At 38.0% G+C, this 23,586-nt stretch overlaps 1 protein-coding gene across 1 annotated transcript; it reads right to left on the reverse strand.

Annotated features, from left to right (window-relative positions):
• Positions 1 to 2,791: 2,791 nt before the first annotated feature.
• On the reverse strand, positions 2,792 to 21,543 carry LOC138309300 (hydroxymethylglutaryl-CoA lyase, mitochondrial-like). The gene is made up of 8 exons (XM_069250479.1): positions 21,438 to 21,543; positions 19,517 to 19,612; positions 16,678 to 16,736; positions 16,217 to 16,306; positions 15,142 to 15,205; positions 14,205 to 14,393; positions 12,794 to 12,919; positions 2,792 to 8,657 (listed from the first exon to the last, which is right to left on the reverse strand). The coding sequence occupies exons 1-8, from the start codon at positions 21,540 to 21,542 to the stop codon at positions 8,553 to 8,555; spliced, it is 834 nt and encodes a 277-aa protein (XP_069106580.1). The 5' UTR covers position 21,543; the 3' UTR covers positions 2,792 to 8,552.
• Positions 21,544 to 23,586: the final 2,043 nt, after the last annotated feature.

A 23,586-nucleotide genomic window follows, 5' to 3' on the forward strand; every position in this document is an offset into this window, starting at 1 on the left:
ACATGTGCCAGTTAGGCGGACAGGGATATCTCAACCCTCGTGAAAGAGTTTGACCATCAATTAACCCTCGGGTTGATCAGCCAAAATCTTTCACGAGGGTTGAGATATCCCTGTCCACTTGACAGACCCATGTAAGATTTATTTATCCGTCCTCGTTGTAATGATATGCGATATCTTATGGCATAATATTAATGGTGTGCTGCTCCCTAGAGGTGCAGTTGTCTCCCTTGTGTAACTGTTATGTAACGCATGCTCGGTGTGACATCCGGTGTTGCACATGTCGGAATAAAAGTTGGAGCACAATGTCGTTCCTTGATTTTTTCTTTTCATTACCAGGGACCTCTCTGGGCCGCGGTGGGCGGGTGGTTAAGATGTCTCGACATATTGCCACAAGCCCTCCACCTCTTGGTCGCAAGTTCGAATCCCATGTAGGGCAGTTGCCAGGTACTGACCGCTGGTCGGTGGTTTTTTTCTCCGGGTACTCCGGCTTTCCTCCACCAATAAACCTGGCACGTCCTTACATGACCCTGTCGGTTAAACTAAAAAAAAGAGACCTCTACTAAGCGGTAGCATCGTTACACACAGTATGTTACCAAATCTTGGTACTTGGCCAGTTTTCGCTCATAGGCGTCATTGATACGGTCCTACTATGATACTACCAACTCCACCAGCACGACTGAGCTTGCTTGGACGATAACGACAAAATACCTTCGTCGACAGGTGACTCCATCGTATCGGCGGAGCCACTGGCTGTGAAGTTTCAATGTTAAAAGTGGTATTTTAGTTTTAACATATTTACATTGTACAATAAAGACCAACTAAACTAATTAATTTCTGATTGGTAACAGTTTTATCTTGTCGGAAACATCATACGGCCATTCAGATCTGCTCTCATCTGCTAATCTTCTGCTGTACCCGATCCTCCACTGCCTTCCACACTGCCGTTCACACTCTGTTCTCCGGCCTTGAAGACATAAATAATTTCCTCTTTGGTCTGTTCGTGCTGTTCGCCATGGGAAATGCAAGAACAGACAGAATCCTGTCGTGTACCGTCCATCTGCTAAATACACTGATCAAGAAGAAATGCTATGACTGGTCTGCTTCAGAGTTTACAAGCTGGGTCGTCTGTCATTCTCCACGTTGCCAAATAAAGATGTAGTCAGCAATACGGCATAGACTTCTGTTGGAATTGTATTCTCTGAGGCCCAATACACCAAATATCATTCCATGACAATTTTGTGTTTCCCGTACGCCAACTCAATTCAGCCAACTTCCCCGTTTCTTCATACCTCTAACCATTTATGACTGTTCTTCCATGACACAAACTCTCCACTGAACGAGATGTCTCCTCTCCTCCTGGTTTGATGTCCTCCATGTTTACCAGTTGTCACTCCTAGCCCTTGTCTACCATAACTTCTGTTCCTACGATGTCCCCATGCTGAAGTTATGATTCAGACTCTTTTATTGTCTTCTTTGCTGACACGTACTTCCTGTATTCGTGTTAACAAATGACATCGCGACTGTTCCTCATTCCTCAGCCCGAGTAACTGCCTAACCTTAGTCACATTGAACTCCACCGGATGTTCTAATGTAGGGGTTCAATGTGACTTCTTTGTGTGAACAAATGACAATATTGCAGGCATATAGATGTGTGATGTCAACTCCTTCTGCTCTTTTGTTGATTATATCAGAAGTCATCAAGTATGCTGCTGTTTCCTAAAGTCTTGTGTCTAGAGGTTAGTACTTTTGTAAGTCTTGTGTCTAGAGGTAAGTACTTTTTCCTAAAGTCTTGTGTCTAGAGGTTAGTACTTTTTCTTTAAGTCTTGTGTCTAGAGGTTAGTACTTTTGTGAGTCTTGTGTCTAGAGGTAAGTACTTTTTCCTAAAGTCTTGTGTCTAGAGGTTAGTACTTTTTCCTAAAGTCTTGTGTCTAGAGGTTAGTACTTTTACCTAAAGTCTTGTGTCTAGAGGTTAGTACTTTTTCCTAAAGTCTTGTGTCTAGAGGTTAGTACTTTTGTGCTAAGAACCGTCTAATGATGCTAAAAGAGATCGAAAAGCAAGCTTATCTTCTGGACGCTTTGTCCTTTTCTGCAGTCTCCTCAACATGTCAGTCGGCAATTGTTCTTGTGGAAGTGCTTTCTGAACAAGATGTGGCTCATCTTTTTATTACGTAGTTTACATCAATTTGGCGTTCCCTCATTCTCTCTTGATGTGGATTAATAGGAGATGGTGGACTACTTCCCAAAGGATCCGATTTCCCACCATTCTGCCCTATGAACGTTTTCTCTCTGGGAGGTTCCATCTGATCATTTTTTCTTGCTTGCTTAATTTTCTGTCTTTGCCTTTCTTCTTCATCCCTCCGCTCTTCTGAACCATCTGTCTCCGCTCCTGAATATCATTGCTGGAATTATGAATACCTAAATACTTGCTTTTTCCTACACATATTCCAAATGTTATTTCTCAGCTTCAGCTTATCCTCTGCTTCTACTATAGTAGAAGATGTTGACATTTTCTGTTTGATATCTAGATCTTCAGCTTTCAGAATGAGTGTCATCAATAGCCCACACTTTTATATCTTGAACTCTTCAGCGGCTTAGCCCAACATCTGTAATGGCCAATAATTGTGAAGCTTTGAGGAAACTCCTATATAACATCATAGTTGCCATGGGAATACTATGAAAATCCCTTCCCCTCTTTTCATAGTGTTGAAATTGTTGAAGAACTTTTATTCAAGCTCAGCATTCTCTAATTGATAATCTTAACAAATTAAGAGAAAAATAATTAAAAAAAATATCGCTTTTCTTAATTTTAATTTACCCACATACATATTTGTAAACATTACAAATACACATTTAAGATTTAACAAACAAAGTACACTAACTCATACCAGAATATGTGTTTGATTGTGATATAACAGCTTTCTGTGTTACATGTTTGTTTTCTTAATTTTAATTTACCCACATACATATTTGTAAACATTACAAATACACATTTAAGATTTAACAAACAAAGTACACTAACTCATACCAGAATATGTGTTTGATTGTGATATAACAGCTTTCTGTGTTACATGTTTGTAACCTTTACATACCTACAAATACTCACCATATAATGTTGATTCAGCACATATAAAAACAATACACAATACCTTAGCCATTAGTCCCTCGTCCATAACATCATCCTCGATAATCTAGGGTTTCTGATCACTTACAATCTCTATAGTAACACCCCTGGACTATCTCATAGTAAAATTGAAGACAACTCAGAGGAACAAATCTGAACGAGTCACAGGCCTGCAAATATTTTCATTAAAGACTACAGAGAGAGTGACATCCATTTCAAAGCCACACAGTCAACCACAGTGTACCGTTTTACAGCTCTTTTGATGTACATCAAAGGACTAATTTACCTACTCTGTTCTGTTGCCTCAAGTTTTACTATGCGATAGTCCAGGGGTGTAGAGATCGTAAGTGATCGGAACCCCTGGAGTATTGAGAATGTCATAACAGTAAAAAGAACTTTAAACATTCTAAAATAAACATAATCCCTTAAACTGTTTACAATGTGTTTCATATTTTGATGCAATGTACTGTTAATATTTAGTTTTGTTAATTTCAATAAATAAAATAATTTATAATAAAACTTTTACATGTTTATCTATTGGTTCATCAATTAATTCTGATCAATCATAGTTATCTCCCTTTGGTTCACACTGACAATTATGCATAAAGAACTAGTAATCATAAAATACTTTATATATTCTATATACTAGTCGGTGAAACTCTGAATGATATTCACCCCTATGATTAAATAATGAACTGTTCCGGCCTAAGAATTGGAAGAGTTCAAATGTGTGGTCAGGGTGAATGAGTAAACTGACTCTCAACTAAGTACATCTTTATGTTTCCCTTGGTCTTATACATACGATGTACCAAATGAATATCTCCGTTCTAGGCCTCCATGCCATTGCTATACCACCAAACAAGTGAAAAAGGGGAAGCAACTCTTGATGGACAAAAACCTGCCAGACATCAAGTAATTCATCAACTGAGACTTTTTTTGATAAACCAACAAACTGGTGTCTAAGAAAAGGTAAAAATAGAACATTTTAACTGACCTTCAACATAAATCATGATAATTTGGCTCTTTATCGCTTCATAAAATAATAAAATAGTAAACAACTGGCTCTGAAATATAAACTATCATGAACTCAAAAACGTAAAGAATAAGATAAGTTGATAAAATACCAAATGTACTTTAGGATAAAACAACTGTTAAACTAGAAATTAACCAGAAAAGCTATAAAATAGCACTTGAATGCACAATAAAGGAAGACTTTTCTAAAACATTACTACATGAAGTAGTTGTAATTGTAGCCCAACAGGATGTCTAATAAGAATTAATAAGTACACAGAACGTCTATCATCACAAATCAAATTGTGCAGCATAATCAATTTCAAAATTGATTTCAAATATTCTGTATATAAATAATCTGCCTAACTGTCCATTTTAAAATTCTCAGCATTCTTATCTATCTACACACGAACATTACAGGTCATACAGCAAAAAAATATCAAAACAAAAACCAATTAGCACATATGAGAGAAATGAGCAATAAAATAAAATATTTGCTCCAAAAAATATAAATATTTTCAATTTTCTAAAACAGTACATTGTAAGAATTACATGTTAAGTGATATAATTAACTGAGTATACTATAACATCTTGTTTACATCATACACTGTTTTATACAATGTATATCACATTTATACCTTAAAACTTCAAATACACCTATAATTATTTCATTAATTGAATTTGATTTCACATCTAAAACATCTTGACCTGATAATACTATACAAGCATAGTCAACAATGATATATTGTTATTTGAATACTGAAAATCTTGCAAAATCAAATTTCATTACCCTTTCTCCATGATATTCCGAGATCATAAGTGGATTATCTCCCCTACCTTGACATTGCAAGGGGTTACCCTCATCTTTATGATGGCAGTGTATAGTCTCATCTAAATGTACATGGCAGTGGGCTATCTCCTGTTCATCAACACGATAGTGGGTTATCCCTCTACATTAATAGTGGGTTATCTCCCTTACATAAATAGGACAGTGGGTTATCTCCCCTACATAAGTAGGACAGTGGGATATCTCCCCTACATATATAGGACAGTGGGTTATCTCCCCTACATAAATAGGACAGTGGGTTATCTCACCTACATAAATAGGACAGTGGGTTATCTCCCCTACATAAATAGGACAATGGGTTATCTCCTCTACATAAATAGGACAGTGGGTTATTAACAGGAGATGGCCCACTGGACAGATGGCCTGTATACACATTTGTCCTTTATAGACAGGTGCCCTGTATACATATTTGTCTTTTATAGACAGGTGGCCTGTATACACATGTCCTTTAAAGACAGGTGGCCTGTATACACAGGTATCCTTTATAGACAGGTGGCCTGTATACACATGTGTCCTTTATAGACAGGTGGCCTGTATACACATTTGTCCTTTATAGACAGATGGCCTGTATACACAGGTATCCTTTATAGACAGGTGGCCTGTATACACAGGTATCCTTTATAGACAGGTGGCCTGTATACACATGTGTCCTTTATAGACAGATGGCCTGTATACACAGGTATCCTTTATAGACAGGTGGCCTGTATACACATTTGTCTTTTATAGACAGGTGGCCTGTATACACATTTGTCTTTTATAGACAGGTGGCCTGTATACACATTTGTCCTTTATAGACAGGTGGCCTGTATACACAGGGATCCTTTATAGACAGGTGGCCTGTATACACGTGTCCTTTATAGACAGGTGGCCTGTATACACATTTGTCCTTTATAGACAGATGGCCTGTATACACAGGTATCCTTTATAGACAGGTGGCCTGTATACACAGGTGTCCTTTATAGACAGATGGCCTGTATACACAGGTGTCCTTTATAGACAGATGGCCTGTATACACATTTGTCCTTTATAGACAGGTGGCCTGTATACACGTGTCCTTTATAGACAAATGGCCTGTATACACAGGTATCCTTTATAGACAGATGGCCTGTATACACAGGTATCCTTTATAGACATGTGGCCTGTATACACGTGTCCTTTATAGACAAATGGCCTGTATACACAGGGATCCTTTATAGACAGGTGGCCTGTATACACAGGTATCCTTTATAGACAAGATGGCCTGTATACACATTTGTCCTTTATAGACAGGTGGCCTGTATACACATTTGTCTTTTATAGACAAGTGGCCTGTATACACGTGTCCTTTATAGACAGATGGCCTGTATACACAGGTGTCCTTTATAGACAGGTGGCCTGTATACACATTTGTCTTTTATAGACAGGTGGCCTGTATACACGTGTCCTTTATAGACAGATGGCCTGTATACACAGGTATCCTTTATAGACAGGTGGCCTGTATACACAGGTATCCTTTATAGACAGGTGGCCTGTATACACGTGTCCTTTATAGACAGATGGCCTGTATACACAGGTATCCTTTATAGACAGATGGCCTGTATACACATTTGTCCTTTAAAGACAGGTGGCCTGTATACACATTTGTCTTTTATAGACAGGTGGCCTGTATACACATGTGTCCTTTATAGACAGATGGCCTGTATACACATGTGTCCTTTATAGACAGGTATCCTTTATAGACAGGTGGCCTGTATACACATTTGTCTTTTATAGACAGATGGCCTGTATACACAGGTATCCTTTATAGACAGGTGGCCTGTATACACAGGTGTCCTTTATAGACAGGTGGCCTGTATACACAGGTATCCTTTATAGACAGGTGGCCTGTATACACATTTGTCCTTTATAGACAGGTGGCCTGTATACACGTGTCCTTTATAGACAGATGGCCTGTATACACAGGTATCCTTTATAGGCAGATGGCCTGTATACACAGGTATCCTTTATAGACAGGTGGCCTGTATACACGTGTCCTTTATAGACAGATGGCCTGTATACACAGGTATCCTTTATAGACAGGTGGCCTGTATACACATGTATCCTTTATAGACAGATGGCCTGTATACACATTTGTCCTTTAAAGACAGGTGCCCTGTATACACATTTGTCTTTTATAGACAGGTGGCCTGTATACACATGTGTCCTTTATAGACAGATGGCCTGTATACACATTTGTCCTTTATAGACAGGTGGCCTGTATACACATTTGTCTTTTATAGACAGGTGGCCTGTATACACATGTGTCCTTTATAGACAGATGGCCTGTATACACAGGTATCCTTTATAGACAGGTGGCCTGTATACACAGGTATCCTTTATAGACAGGTGGCCTGTATACACGTGTCCTTTATAGACAGATGGCCTGTATACACAGGTATCCTTTATAGACAGATGGCCTGTATACACATTTGTCCTTTATAGACAGGTAGCCTGTATACACATTTGTCTTTTATAGACAGGTGGCCTGTATACACAGGTGTCCTTTATAGACAGGTGGCCTGTATACACAGGTATGCTTTTTAGACAGGTGGCCTGTATACACATTTGTCTTTTTTTTAAAGACAGATGGCCTGTATACACAGGTATCCTTTATAGACAGGTGGCCTGTATACACAGGTTTCCTTTATAGACAGATGGCCTGTATACACAGGTATCCTTTATAGACAGGTGGCCTGTATACACAGGTATCCTTTATAGACAGATGTCCTGTATACACAGGTGTCCTTGACAGTGGTCTGACTAGTTTTCATTGACATCAAGAGATATCAGACACTGTATGAGGTTATTATTAAAGGATGTCAGACATTACATGTGGTTGTCATTAAAATAGACAGATGTCACCTTTTGTTTCAGAAGTTGAAATAGATACTATCACAGATGTAAAGTATCATCACTGGTGTTTAAGATATAGATATCACTGACAATTTCATATAAAATATATCACGCTTAATATTAAAGAAAAAGATGTCTGACATTGTGTGTTGTTTCCATTGACATCATTTGACTGACATTTGGTTTGTGATAGTTACTGACATAGTGAGTTACTGTCTAAGATGTTATGTAACACTATCAAAAACATAGAGGTTATATTTTGTCATCAGACATTACACGACAATCTTAGTTACAGTAATTGTACAACACTGGCAAAATATTGTCAACTCAATTTGACTTGAAAAGAGTTAAAACAGATATTCACCTGAAAATGACCAGAAGTTGAGGTCAATTTCACAGGTGAATCTACAGGTTATTTGACATGAAAAATATTTAGTTCAGGTCAAGTTCTTGACTTGAATTCTCCTTATTGCTATTTTCAGATATTACTTAATCTGAGAAATTTACCTGAAATTGAACTTGCCTGTGTATGATGTCATCATGGATATCATGTGACTTCATGTCATGTCATCTGATATCATGAACTGACACTGAATCTAGATAACATTAATGACACTTCCAGGTACACGAGACTTCACAATGACATTATTAAGACGACATCCTTGAGCTAAGATGATGTCCTATCAGGCTTTGGCAATGACATCATAAACTTGACTTCTTGGCCTGTGCGACCTTGGAATGTGTGGGCCGATCTATCGCCATGGAGATGAATTGTCCTGCCTCCAGCAATTTCTGTATATTTATTCCCTGAAAAAATGGAAATATCATCAGTGTATATTTACATTCTGAGTGTTTCGTCACTATATGAACCAACCAACTGACAAAAACAAACATTTGCATATGAAAACACTATGACGGAAGCTTGAAAGCGCGATGTTGTGGAACGACTTTGTCATCCAGCTGTTCCATTAATATCATTTCTCGAGTGTCATAATCTTAAATATGATATCATAACCTTTCATTAATCTTTATTTTCATAAATTATCCTAATGTTAAAGATGGTCCACCGCTGACAATTGGTATTTTTTCACTATCAAAAACAGGAGCAGACGATTAAGTATTTTTCTTCAGTTACAAAAGTTACTTACTTTATACCATTACCACCATTGAACAGTTTGAGCTTCTAATTTTACTTAAAGTTAAAAATATGAAAAATAATTAATTGCATCCCGAAAAAATTTCGTGGCACAATATCTTATATGGAATGAAGTACTGATTGCCCATGCACCAAGGGCAAGATAAATTTTTTAATATTATTTCTGTGTTAATTAGACATATATATACATGATTTAACACTGATTATTGTTCAAATGATGAATATCATTTATGCTCTGTCGGCGGTGGAGCATCTTTAATATATGGATTGAATGTATTTTTCTAATTTTCATAGTGGCTATGAATAGCAGAAGCTATCTAAATATCTTCCGAGGAGCGCTAACGTGCTCCACGGGATATGTAGATAGCTTCTGCTTTTCATAGTCGCTATGAAAATTAAAAAAATACATTCGTTTCCTATATGGATGTCTAAAACTGAGATACCATAGATAATTAATCCCTATTTGACACTGTTAACAGAATGGAGAAGTGCAGGATGTGACAAACAAGAAAAGACATACACCTACCATTTCGATATAGAGACCTCCCCTCTAGTAACATACACTTTCCATTTTGATTTTGATACCTCCCCTCTAGTAACATACACCTACAGTTTTGATATTGAGACCACCCCTCTAGTAACATACACCTACCATTTTGATATAGAGACTTCCCCTCCAGTAACATACACTTTCCATTTTGATAAAGAGACTTCCCCTCCAGTAACATACACTTTCCATTTTGATAAAGAGACTTCCCCTCCAGTAACATACACTTTCCATTTTGATAGAGACCTCCCCTCCAGTAACATACACTTTCCATTTTGATTTTGATATCTCCCCTCTAGTAACATACACCTACAGTTTTGATATTGAGACCTCCCCTCCAGTAACATACACTTTCCAGTTTGATTTTGATACCTCCCCTCTAGTAACATACAACTACTGCTTTGTTATTGAGATTACCCCTCTAGTAACATACACCTTATGTTTTGAGACCTCCCCTCCAGTAACATACACCTACTGTTTTGATATTGAGACCAACCCTCTAGTTACATACACTTACCATTTTGATATAGATACCTCCCCTCCAGTAACATACACTTTCCATTTTGAAAGAGACCTCCCCTCCAGTAATATAAACCCTCCATTTTGATATTGAAACCTCCCCTCTAGTAACATACACCTACAGTTTTGTTATTGAGACCAACCCTCCAATAACATACACCTACCATTTTGATATCGATACCATGCCACTATAAAACCCACACCTATTGTTTTGATATTGAGACCAACCCTCTAGTAACATACACCTACCATTTTGATTTTGAGACCACCCTTCTAGTAACATACACCTACTGTTTTGATATTGACACCACCCCTCCAGTAAAATACACATACAATTTAGATATTTATACATCTATAAAACTCAATTATTGTTTTGATATTAAAGTGTACACGGAACGGAAAATGATATTTAGATATGTTAATCTGTTTGATCTCCTGACAAGAATGTTGAAAACCGCATCAAAATCGGCCGCTTCAGTACCGAGATACAGCCCTCCGAAGTGCTCGATTTTTACCTGTATATCGACTGCTAATCAGGGAATCGGCCGCTCACGCTGATTTGGGGAATAACCGGATGTGACGTCACGGGGACAACGGCAGTGAGGTGTTTGATAGTGGGGTTATAGCACAAAGGGGGACATATATGTATTCTTGAAATGGGGTTACGAGAATTTTACAAATATATATACAGTATACAGTTATGTTGACGATTTAATTATATATATAATAGGAAATATTACAACTGAAATTAGGCTAAATATATATGTAGATTAGCGGAAACATGTATATGTTATTTATGTTTCTGGTACATTTAACTAGAGATCTTATCTCTGTTTTAACAACTTTCTAAATTATCAAACCTCGGGAATATTCCATTTTCATAATGTGATCTAAAAAGAGACGAATTGGAAAAATGATGGTTATATAATTATTCATTTGAATATGTTTCTGTATAAATAAAAATTCTCTCTAGGCTTATGGATTTCAGCAGAAATATATATGTAGGCCTATATATGTTTCTGATTTCAAGAACCAACATAACGAAAAGAAAATGTTTTAAATGTATTTCATAGGTCAATACACGTAGATATCATAGACATAAATTAGGAGGGGAGTAAAAAAAATGGATATCCGAAATCTAGCAACTATCAGAAATATCAAAATTCTGACATTGAGCATTATATTTGCATTGTTCTTTCTAGACATGCCATTTGTAAATAATTTTGTAGTTTTTGTTGTAAAAATACATTTACGTGTAACCAGAACATATAAACAAGACAAATGTATAATGAGTCTTTCTGAAGTATATACTGTACATCTAGTAATTGATACACTTGTTATATGTTATGTTGGAACGGTATGTTTTACAGTAAACAAGGGATTTTTAAGTGTTAGCAAATAGTACATTATACAACAATTACACGATGGTCCATCGCTAACTTACCTGTGATCTTACTTTTGACACCTGACTCGAGCTAATCAACAAAGTGTGACAGGTCACTAACACCTTTCTTACGTAATCTGGTTAGCCCCCTCATTATAGTCTCGGTTGACCACCCGGTTTAGTTACTGCAGTATACAGGTATAGAGATTAACGCAGCACGACATTGGCTATTCGGAATGACAGTTCTGTTTTTGTTCTGTACTTGCTATCTGCTACATGGATTAGACTTGTCACATAGACATCTTCAGTCTCATTGTTTTCGTCTGACCCGTGCATGATTTATTTTTCAATTAAAGACACTAATGAATGAACTTGAGCGAAATATCAACAAGTCGTCGAGTGTACTGTATTATATGTAAGCTGAATGTATTTCGTCAAAAAACAAATAGACCAATTTCAGATATAACGCAATTAGTAAATAGCTGATGCATTTACATATATGCATAGAAAATCTGTTTGGAATCATCACTCAATCGTATGGGCAGGTTTTTTATAAAAAAAAGTCAGAAATTTGTTAAGCGGGTTTGACCAGTAGACATTCAAAGACCCAAGTCGGGCTTTGGATAACATAATCAAGAATCCTTGATTTAATATTCACATATATGTGGTTCCAACCACCACAGATATACAGCGTACGTGGATTATATTATGAGCATTTTATTGTGTATAATCATGCAGTAATTTCGTTAGAGATGTTCATTTATCTATGACAGGTACATCAATATACATGTATGCATAGTATAAATCCCTGTTTTCAAGCGTTTTTCAAACTCGTATATGTGATTTAAGGATAATATCAAATAGGTATCGGACATGAACACAGGTATTTGTGTCTTCAAAATCGATATTTACAAACAGATAGTTTATATTAGATGGCAGACACCAAAAATCGCCTCTCTATCTTATGCGAGTAGAATAGGTCCCATTGTCCTCGTGACGTCACAGGTCAGGGGTCCCGAATCGGGGTCAATGGCTTGGGGCTTCAGGTGTGTTCTAGAGAAAAGTCGCATTATCTCTAATACCGTAATCGCTATGAAACTCGTACTTTCTCCATTCTAAATTTTATCCAAGACCAACACATACAATTTAGATATTTATACATCTATAAAACTCAACTATTGTTTTGATATTAAGACCACCTCTCCAATAACACTTACCATTTTGATATTGAGACCACCCCTCTAGTTGCATACACCTACTGCTTTGATATTGAGACCACCCTTTTAGTAACATACACCTACTGTTTTGAGACCACCCCTCTAGTAAGATATACCTACCGTTTTGATATTGAGACCATTCAACATGTACACGACATCCTGTGTGGAGACGTTCCCACTGGCTCCCTTAGCGTATGGACAGCCACCAAGGCCTGCGACTGAACTGTCTACAACTGAAACCCCCATCTGTAAATATGTTCATTAGAGCATGTTACTGTGAAAATTTAACATTAACCATGCTTCTGTGAAAAAAGACAATTAGTTTACTATAAAATTAAATAGGAATAGGCCTTACAACAAGAGGCCCATGGGCATTAACGGTCATCTGACTATTGGCACAAAACAACAAAGTCACTGTATACAGAAGTGGCTAGCAATTAAGCTGATACAAGTTACTCCTTAGTTGAGGTTTCTGAAATATTTGTGGACTTCAATGACTTTTAAAATAAGTAAAGTTCATTCACTTGAACAAACAAGGTAGTCTTTCATCCTAGTATGTTGCAGGCCCAATATCAGGGCCCAAGGCCTCTTAGTTATTCACATGAAGTCATTTAGTCGAAGATTATAGCCTATTTGACCCCCGAGACCTTGAATGGCCATCAAGGTTATTCATTTGAATAATTTGTTTCTACAGATGTTCCATGACAAATATGATTGTAACTAATTCAAGGATTAACGAGGAGTCCGATTTTAAAGCTAAAATTCCATCATAGTTCCCCTTTCTGAGCCCCACCTCTCTGTCCCTAGGGGTCGAATCTGGCTCATTTATATAAAATATGATTGTCCTTCCCAAATGATGTTTCCCGTAGACAAAATAAGGTTGTAACCCACTCAAAGGTTAAGGAGGAGTAGGATTTCAAAGCTAAAATTCCATCATAATTCCCCCTTCTGAGCCCCGTCCCACTGTCCCCAGGAGTCGTACTTAACTCAATTATATAAAATATAATTGTCCTTCCCCAATGATGTTTCACACCAAATGTGGTTGTAATCCACACAAGGGTTAAGGAGGAGTAGGATTTTAAAGCCAAATTTCATCAAAGTTCCCCCTTCTGAGCCCTGTCCCTCTGTCAGCTGTGGTCAGACCTAACTCATTTATGTAAAATATGATTTTCCTTCCCCAATGATGTTTCAAACCAAATATAGTTGTAATCCACTCAAGGGTTAAGAAGAAGTAGGTTTTTGTCTGAAATAGTCTTAAGCATGGTGCATGACGACGGACGAAACTCGATGACCTAAAAATAGCAATATGAAAATGAAAAAGCATAAGTGTATTGCATATTTGGTTTTAATCAGATTGCCATATTACTTTGGCTTTATATTTACTGTTCAGAAGGTAACCTAAAATGTACCACAGGAAATTAAATTCAATCTTGATCACAAAGGAAATGTTTTAATTCCATACTAAGCATAACTATGTGTAACTTGTAAGGAAATCAGGAAATCTTGGCCATGACAAGATTTCCATACCCACCTGAAGAGCAGCAAAGATATTGGCCAAAGCTTGACCATAGGTATCATGACAGTGCACAGCTAGTCTATTGACTGGGACACTCTTCATAACCTCAGCAAGCATCTTCTTCATCCCACCGGGCGTACCAATCCCAATTGTGTCACCAAGGGATATCTCATAGCAACCCATGTCATACATGCTCTTAGATACCTACAACAGCCAATCAGAGTTGTTGTAACAACCTGGGTCATTCATACTCTTAGATACCTACAACAGCCAATCAGAGTTGTTGTAACAACCCATGTCATACATGCTCTTAGATACCTACAACAGCCAATCAGAGTTGTTGTAACAACCCTGTGTCATTCATACTCTTAGATACCTACAACAGCCAATCAGAGTTGTTGTAACAACCTGTGTCATTCATACTCTTAGATACCTACAACAGCCAATCAGAGTTGTTGTAACAACCTGTGTCATTCATACTCTTAGATACCTACAACAGCCAATCAGAGTTGTTGTAACAACCCATGTCATACATGCTCTTAGATACCTACAACAGCCAATCAGAGTTGTTGTAACAACCCATGTCATACATGCTCTTAGATACCTACAACAGCCAATCAGAGTTGTTGTAACAACCTGGGTCATTCATACTCTTAGATACCTACAACAGCCAATCAGAACTGCTGTAATAATGCAAATCATACAGCCAATCAAAGATGTTGTAACAGCCAATGTTTTACATACAATGTACGCCTGAATACATAACAGCCAGTCAGAGAGATTCAGTTGTACTTTATATGGCAAATACAATCTTTCTAAGCTATGGTGGTGAAAATTTGTGCTTAAAACTATATATTTCATTATCCAGTACTAATATTTGATAACTTTCATATTCCAATACAACTTATCTGGCTGAAAAGCCTATATATCTAACTGTTGTAACATAGCTTACTTGTGCGACTTTCTCTGGGGACACCTCTCCTTCGTATGGACATCCTAGTACACAGGAAACATACCTACAGCCAACCAATACATTAGTTATGTCATACTATTTTATGATACAGTTAATGTTTAATCTAATTAAATGTGTAGGATGCAAAATTGAATCACAGTAAACATGAATATACGATAAATGATTTGCGAGGGTTTAATTCCATGATTTGCCAGTGTAAACATTTTGTGACGTTATTATTTTGCGATAAATACATTATTTTCTTTCATACCTACGGGTGTAATACTGGCTGGTCCAGGGCAATACACTCATGTCGCCTGAGGCTGTATTGCATGGCTACCCATGCAATAAAGCCTCGTGACGTCACGGCGTCAACAAAATTTCTATTTCCTCGGCAAAATTCTAACACTTTTTTTCACAAATATGACTTGTTTTACTATAAAAGATGCAAACAACGGAATTTGTGTTGAAAGTATCATGTTATTTTTCATGTATGGAAAATTGACTTCCAGTTGTGGATTTCTTCGAATTTATTTCAAAATAGCGGAATATTATAGTAGTAAAATTGCAATAAAACGTCGTCGAGGTATGAAAGATAAATACTCTTTCATTAGTGGATATGAAGGATAGGGATATTCTACCCTCGGGATCACAAAATGTTGCAAAACCCTCGGCAAGCCTCGGGTTTTACTACATTTTGTGACCCTTGGGTAGAATATCCCTATCCTTCATATCCACATATGAAAGAGTCTTATATTATAATATCAACCAAAGGGATCATGCATTGTCCATGGTTTATCTACGGTGCCCTATGTACATATTTGTTTACACAATGTAAATATTTTTGACCGTCTTTTTAAAAACATATAAATTTGTTTATTTTGTGAGCTGATAAAGGGTCAGATCGCCTCGAAAATTTGACAATATTTTGTCCACTCCGTTGGAATTACTTCTCTGCCCTACATTATATCATGTCAGACATTTGTCCTTTTTCACTTAAACACTTAAAACACACAAATGGCTTTTCCCTGTGAAATGAGTATATGTTATTTAGTCAGATATGTTGAATATTTACCCTCGAACAGGAACTTTCAACTCCTTTGCAGCCTTCATAACTTCTTCAAATCGTTTCAAGCTATCGGCTATACTACAATTGATATTTTTTCTGTGAAAAACAGAAAGAAGAAAATTACTTTAACAAGTAAGCAAAGATAAAGACATATGATGATAATTATTTAAACTTCTAGTACTGTAAACTAACTTGCGATTTTTTTCGCTTTATTTTGTGGCCAATTAGAATCCATGAAAATAAATCTTCGCAAAAAACATAATTCAACTACAACCACAATGGAGCATTCTACTTGTAAATTTTGAAATCAAATCGCTGTAAATATGGTGTTGGGCATGAAAATACGAAACTAAATGAATTTGTATACAGTATATTGATCAATCTGGACATTCATGCCTTTATCATTCAGGAATGACAGCATTAGACCATGTGGGAGCTGGATGATTAGATTATAAAACACCACCTACCTACTAAAACTCTCGGAGGCTGCTCCAAATATAGCTACTTCTGAGGCCTTGGCATTCATCTGGGAGAGACAGGAATAGAAAAATAAACAAGAGGCCCAGAGGGCCTGTATCGCTCACCTGGTTTGTAATGCCAAGTACTGTTGTGAATACAGGTTCATTGTTTCTTTTCTGAAGGAATTTGAATATTTACCTCTAATTCCCTATTGGTCCCCCCCCCTCCTGACCCCGGGGGGTCAGAGCCAAAATTTATACAAGTTCTGTTCCCCTTCCCCCCAAGGATGTTTGTGACCAAAGTTGGTTACAATCCATGCAGAACTCTAGGACAAGTAGCGATTTATAGAATTTACATCTATTTCCTCTATTGGGCCCTGCCCCTCCTGCCCCCGGGAGGTCAGAGCCAAAATTTATTAAAGTTCTGTTCCCCTTCTCCCAAACATGTTTGTGGCCTAATTTGGGTATAATACATGCAAAACTCTAGGTCAAGTAGCGATTTATAGGATTTACCTCTATTTCCCCTATTGGGCCCCACCCCTCCTGCCCCGGGGGGGGTCAGAGCCAAAATTTATACAAGTTCTGTTCCCCTTCTCCCAAAGATGTTTGTGGCCAAATTTGGGTACAATACATGCAGAACTCTTAGACAAGTAGTGATTTATAGGATTTACCTCTATTTCCTCTATTGTGGCCTGCCCCTCCTGCCCCTGGGGGGTCAGAGCCAAAATTTATACAAGTTCTGTTCCCCTTCCCCCAAGGATGTTTGTGGCCAAATTTGGTTACAATCCATGCAAAACTCTAGGACAAGTAGTGATTTATAGGATTTACCTCTATTACCCCTATTGGGCCCCGCCCCTCCTGCCCCCGGGGGGGGGGGGGGGGGGGGGGGTCAGAGCCAAAATTTATGCAAGTTCTGTTCCCCTTCTCCCAAAGATGTTTGTGGCCAAATTTGGGTACAATACATGCAGAACTCTTAGACAAGTAGTGATTTATAGGATTTACCTCTATTTCCTCTATTGTGGCCTGCCCCTCCTGCCCCTGGGGGGTCAGAGCCAAAATTTATACAAGTTCTGTTCCCCTTCCCCCAAGGATGTTTGTGGCCAAATTTGGTTACAATCCATGCAAAACTCTAGGACAAGTAGTGATTTATAGGATTTACCTCTATTACCCCTATTGGGCCCCGCCCCTCCTGCCCCCGGGAGGGGGGGGGGGTCAGAGCCAAAATTTATGCAAGTTCTGTTCCCCTTCTCCCAAAGATGTTTGTGGCCAAATTTGGGTACAATACATGCAGAACTCTTAGACAAGTAGTGATTTATAGGATTTACCTCTATTTCCTCTATTGTGGCCTGCCCCTCCTGCCCCTGGGGGGTCAGAGCCAAAATTTATACAAGTTCTGTTCCCCTTCCCCCAAGGATGTTTGTGGCCAAATTTGGTTACAATCCATGCAAAACTCTAGGACAAGTAGTGATTTATAGGATTTACCTCTATTACCCCTATTGGGCCCCGCCCCTCCTGCCCCCGGGGGGGGGGGGGGGGGGGGGGGGGGGGGGGGTCAGAGCCAAAATTTATGCAAGTTCTGTTCCCCTTCCCCCAAGGATGTTTGTGGCCAAATTTGGTTACAATCCATGCAGAACAGAATGACTAGTAGCGATTTATAGGAAATGTTGACGGACGGACGGACGGACGACGGACGCCGCGCCATGACATAAGCTCACCGGCCCTTCGGGCCAGGTGAGCTAATAACATAAAGTAAGAAAAAAAGTCAAACAGAATCGGCAACATTCTCTTTCATTGTCATACAATCATGATCTCAGCATCATTTCAATATTCTCATATCTGGTGAAAAGTCAAATCTACAGGTCATCTTAAGAATTTCAAATGTCAAGTAAATCTATCATTAAATAAAAGAAATAAAAAATTTTGCTGCTAGGACAGTTAATCTTTGCATTGTTGGTAGTTTGGAGAAAAACAGCTTCAACATTTCCTGTAGGAATGATAACAAAATGAATTCAATCAGGCATATCAAAAGATGTAATTGCAATCATGCGAGACAATCAGAACATTTTATGGAAATAAGGGGAGATAATTTTATAAGAATCAAGTAAAATATTCTGGGAGTCAAAGGGGACAATTTCATTCAGAATAATGGGGCACAATCCAATGAGAAAATTCTGTGAGAATTGGCAGAAGACCACGGAAAACAAAAGAAACAATATCATTATATTAATGTAGCAGGGTTTAATTATAAATAGTAATATGGTCGCCTTCTAGCTTTGCGCGAGGGGGAATTTCCCTTTAGCACAGTCGGTAGAGTGGAGGACCAGTAAGTCTGGGGTCGCGGGTTCGAGCCCAGCTGGTGGCACACTACTCTCACACTGTTACATTTGGTGCTGTAGACCAGGTCGCAGGTTCGAGCCCAGCTGGTGGCACACTACTCTCACACTGTTACATTTGGTGCTGTAGACCAGGTCGCAGGTTCGAGCCCGGCTGGTGGCACACTACTCTCACACGGTTACATTTGGTACTGTAGACCACTAGAAAGCTATACAAGATTGAGAGCCTACACTGGAAATAGAACCTGGGTTTGGTCTGTGTTGGAGAGCGAACTCATTTGAAAGGAGGGGAGTATACGTAGGGTAACAGGTTTTAATTGTAAATAGTGTCCCTTTAACTTAGTCAGTAGAGCGGCGGACCATTAAGTCCCGGGTCGCGAATTCGAGTCCAGCTGGCAGTACACTACTCTCACTCTGTTATATCAAGAATAAAAGTAAATTGTCCAATGATGTTTAAGGGAGGGCGACAATGCTATGGGAATCAAAGGGAGATAATCATATGACATTGTACTCACAGCTCCTTTAAAACCTTGAAGATTGGGTGTGAGAGCAGCATAAGATACATTTGGATGTCGTTTGATTCCTTCAAGAACTTCTGTATGATCTGCCATCTAAACATATAAAGCACAATTTCAATTTGAGATCTAATGCCTTTTTCATTTAAGCATTTCAACTCGCTGAAATCATTTTATGGAAACATTCATGATAATGCATTATTTTAACTTGAAATCGACGATGAAATTATTGCAGTACAATGATAAAGCTTTTAACATTTTTTCCATTATTAAGCCTGCTTGAATGCTCAATTACTGGATCATTATTGCAGATATAGATTGTAATTTATCAAATAAAGAATTGTATATGAATGAATTCAGGGCCAATAAGGTCCTAAACCAAGACAAGAGGCCCAGAGGGTCTGTATTGCACACCTGGTTTGTAATGCCTAGGAATGTTCTGAATACAAGTTCATTGTTTCTTTTCTGAAGGAATTTGAATATTAACCTCTAATTCCCCTATTGGGCCCCACTCTTTCTGCTCCAGGGGGTCAAAGCCAAAATTTATACAAATTCTGTTAACCCCAAGGATGTTTCTGGGCCAAATTTGGTTAAAATCCAAGCAGAACTATATGACTATTAGCGATTTATATGATTTACATCTATTTCCCCTATTGGGCCCCGCCCCTCCTGCCCCCGAGGGGTCAGAGCCAAAATTTATACAATTTTCTGTTCTCCTTCCCCCAAGGATGCATTTCTGGCCAAATTTGGTTACAATCCATGCAGAACTCTAGGACAAGTAGCGATTTATAGGATTTACCTCTATTTCCCCTATTGGGCCCCACCTCTCTTAAGCTTGCCCCCAATGGATCAGAGCCAAAATTTATACAAGTTCTGTTCCCCTTCCCCCAAGGATGTTTCTGGTCAAATTTGGTTACAATCCATGTTGAACTCTAGAATAAGTAGCGATTTATAAGATTACCTCTATTTCCCCTATTGGGCCCTGCCCCTCCTGCCCCCGGGGCGTCAGAGCCAAAATTTATACAAGTTCTGTTCCCCTTTCGCCAAGGAAGTTTGTGGCCAAATTTGGTTACAATTCATGCAGAACTCTAGGTCAAGTAGCGATTTATAGGATTTACCTCTATTCCCCTATTGGGCCCTGCCCCTCCTGCCCCCAGGGGGTCAGAACCAAAATTTATACAAGTGCTGTGCCCCTTCTCCCAAGGATGTTTTTGGCCAAATTTGGTTACAATCCATGCAGAACTCTAGGACAAGTAGCCATTTATAGGATTTACCTCTATTTCCCCTATTTGGCCCCGCCCCTCCCGCCCCCAGGGGGTCAGAGCCAAAACTTATACAAATTCTTTTCCCCTTCCCCCAAGGATGTTTGTGGCCAAATTTGGTTACAATCCATGCTGAACTCTAGGACAAGTAGCAATTAATAGGATTTACCCCTATTTCCCCTTTTGGGCCCGCCCCTCCTGCCCCCGGGGGGTCAGAGCCAAAATTTATACAAATTTTGTTCCCCTTCCCTCAAGGATGTTTGTGGCCAAATTTGGTTACAATCCATGCAGAACTCTAGGAAAGGTAGCGTTTTATAGGATTTACCTTTATTTTCCCTATTGGGCCCCGCCCCTCCTGCCCCCGGAGGGGGTCAGAGCCAAATTTTATACAAGTTCTGTTCCCCTTCCCCCAAGGATGTTTGTGGCCAAATTTGGTTATAATCCATGCAGAACTCTATGACAAGTAGCAATTTAAAGGAAATGTTGACGGATGGACGGACGACGGACGACGGACAGACGACGGACGCCGCGACATGACATAAGCTCACTGGCCTTTCAGGCCAGGTGAGCTAAAAAATGAACTACAATTCCAATTTTCATGACAATAAAGGTAAAAATCGACCTTCATTATTTTACATCTTAGTTGAATATTACCATACCTGTGGTACCCATTTTGGGGACACAAAACTTGTAGCTTCTATCACAGGAAGGCCAGCCTCAGACAATAGGTCTATAAACTTTATCTTTGTTTCTGTTGCCACCATAATCTATAAACGAAATATTAGAAGTATAATTACATATTTATATTTGCTGCATGTAAAATATTTCAGGGAGACAAGTATAATCAAATTGAATGTTTAGTAGTTTTTGTCACAGTACAGTTGACACATGATAATCTGGATGTCGATAGTTAGAAAACTCATAATCTGGATGTGAACATCAAGGAATGAATTTGACTTAGTAAACAGCATCTGGGAGTCCGTAAAATTGGCCATCTAAACAGTTTGAGCTGGGGATGCAATTAAGTGTTCAGATTGTACTCTTCATTTAAAGCACATTATTTAGTATGGGTATAAAACCTGGCCAGTATAGGGTGCTTAGCTTCTATGACTGTACCACATGACTTACAGAGATACATATAAGGCCTAAAAAAATAATATGTCTGTTTAGGGTTACCGACCAACCCTAATTTTTAAACCCAACCCTAATTTTTTTTCCACTTTTCAAGGATTTTTTTTATTATTTTAGAGTGAAAGACTTTAAAAATCAAAGTACTGAAAGTACTAAATGGCTCGGTCTCAATGATTGGAGGATATATTTCTAAAGTCAACATTTTTTTGGACAATAAGAAATAAAGTTTGCTAGTGTTTCTTCCAGTTTGGACTTTTGAGGATTCCTTGGACACCAAGGTGTTAAATAAGAAACATATACTAAACTCTTAGGAGCCCATTCTAATATTTCCTATGGTGTTATATGCCAAATGACTTTATAGCATCTTTAACCTTTTCCTTGTTAATTTGATGTCAATTAAAATATCCATTTTGAATTGCTTTTCTCATAAGTTCCTGGGACCAAAGTATCAGTTAACAAGTATTGTTTTGCAGCAGAGACAGACAAGAGGCATATTTTTCTATGCCAAAATGTCTTAAATATAGAATATGTCAGTCCTCAAGAAGACTTATCAATATAGTCATACCATTTCTGAATAAACTGGTCAATTGGTCTACTTTTAACAAGTTTTTGTAATTAGTCTTTTGTAAAACAGCAAGTTGATTGATATTTAAACTAGCTCTGATAAAATATCTTAAACATCTTACAGCCATTTAAACAAGAGCTGTCGGAGAACAGCAAAGCTCGCCTATTCAGAAGAAGTTGTTGTTCAAGTATTTACTATTTAAACATGGAAATATGACAAATTAACAGACTAAAAAAACCCTAAAGGGCCCCAAATTGGTTGTATTATCACGTTCAGCATCCATACACATTAGGAAAATAAAATCATAAACATTTATGATGACTTAAGCTTAAACAATAGACAAAATAGAAACTTGCTCAAAAACTTTAACGTGAAATATTACAAATTAACAGACTCAAAAAACCCCTAAAGGGCCCAAAATTGGTTGTATTATCACGTTCAGCATCCATACACATTAGGAAAATAATAAAATCAGAAACATTTATGATGACTTAAGCTTAAACAATTGACGAAACAGAAGCTTGCTCAAAAACTTTAACGTGAAATGGGACGCCAACGCTGACGCCGACGCCGGGGTGACAACATTAGCTCCCCCTATTCTTCGAATAGGCGAGCTAAAAACGTCTGGTCTATTTTCATGTTTAGTATACATTATGCCAAAAAGTAATCATTCTACATTTTATTCCAATATCAATTGGGTATCTTGTTAGCTCGCCATAAACCATGAATTGTTTTATACACTTTTTTTTAACTTGAGGAAATTACAAATGATTTTTTCTACAATATTTGTATTTTCAAATCCCCATACTTCTGATGAGTATAATAAAACTGGCATTACAAGTGACTAAATATTTTCAGTTTAAAATCAACAGGAAGGGATACATTCCTTTGTTTCTTAAAAATAGTAGACACTGATTTAATTGTTTGTTCAGCAGTTTTTTCCTTTTCTTTAAAAACGCTACCATTAATGTTAAAAAATATACATAGATATGTATACCCTTCTTATCAAAATAATTCTATATCCCATAACGTAAACTGGTGTTGTTGGGCCAATTTACGTTTTGAGAATATTACAACTTTTATCTTTCTGATATATTAGATTATAATTTCCA

The sequence above is a fragment of the Argopecten irradians genome, chromosome 15, assembly GCF_041381155.1.
Source record: "Argopecten irradians isolate NY chromosome 15, Ai_NY, whole genome shotgun sequence".
NCBI lineage: Eukaryota > Metazoa > Mollusca > Bivalvia > Pectinida > Pectinidae > Argopecten > Argopecten irradians.

Bases quoted from the DNA above. Each gene is read 5' to 3' on its own strand.
- LOC138309300 (XM_069250479.1), bottom strand. From the start codon at position 21,542: ATGGTGGCAACAGAAACAAAGATAAAGTTTATAGACCTATTGTCTGAG. The intron at 16,737-19,516 runs GTGAGTACAATG...TGTCTCTCCCAG, and splicing joins TTCAAGGTTTTAAAGGAGCT to ATGAATGCCAAGGCCTCAGA. The intron at 14,394-15,141 runs GTAAGCTATGTT...TGGCTGTTGTAG, and splicing joins CCCCAGAGAAAGTCGCACAA to GTATCTAAGAGCATGTATGA.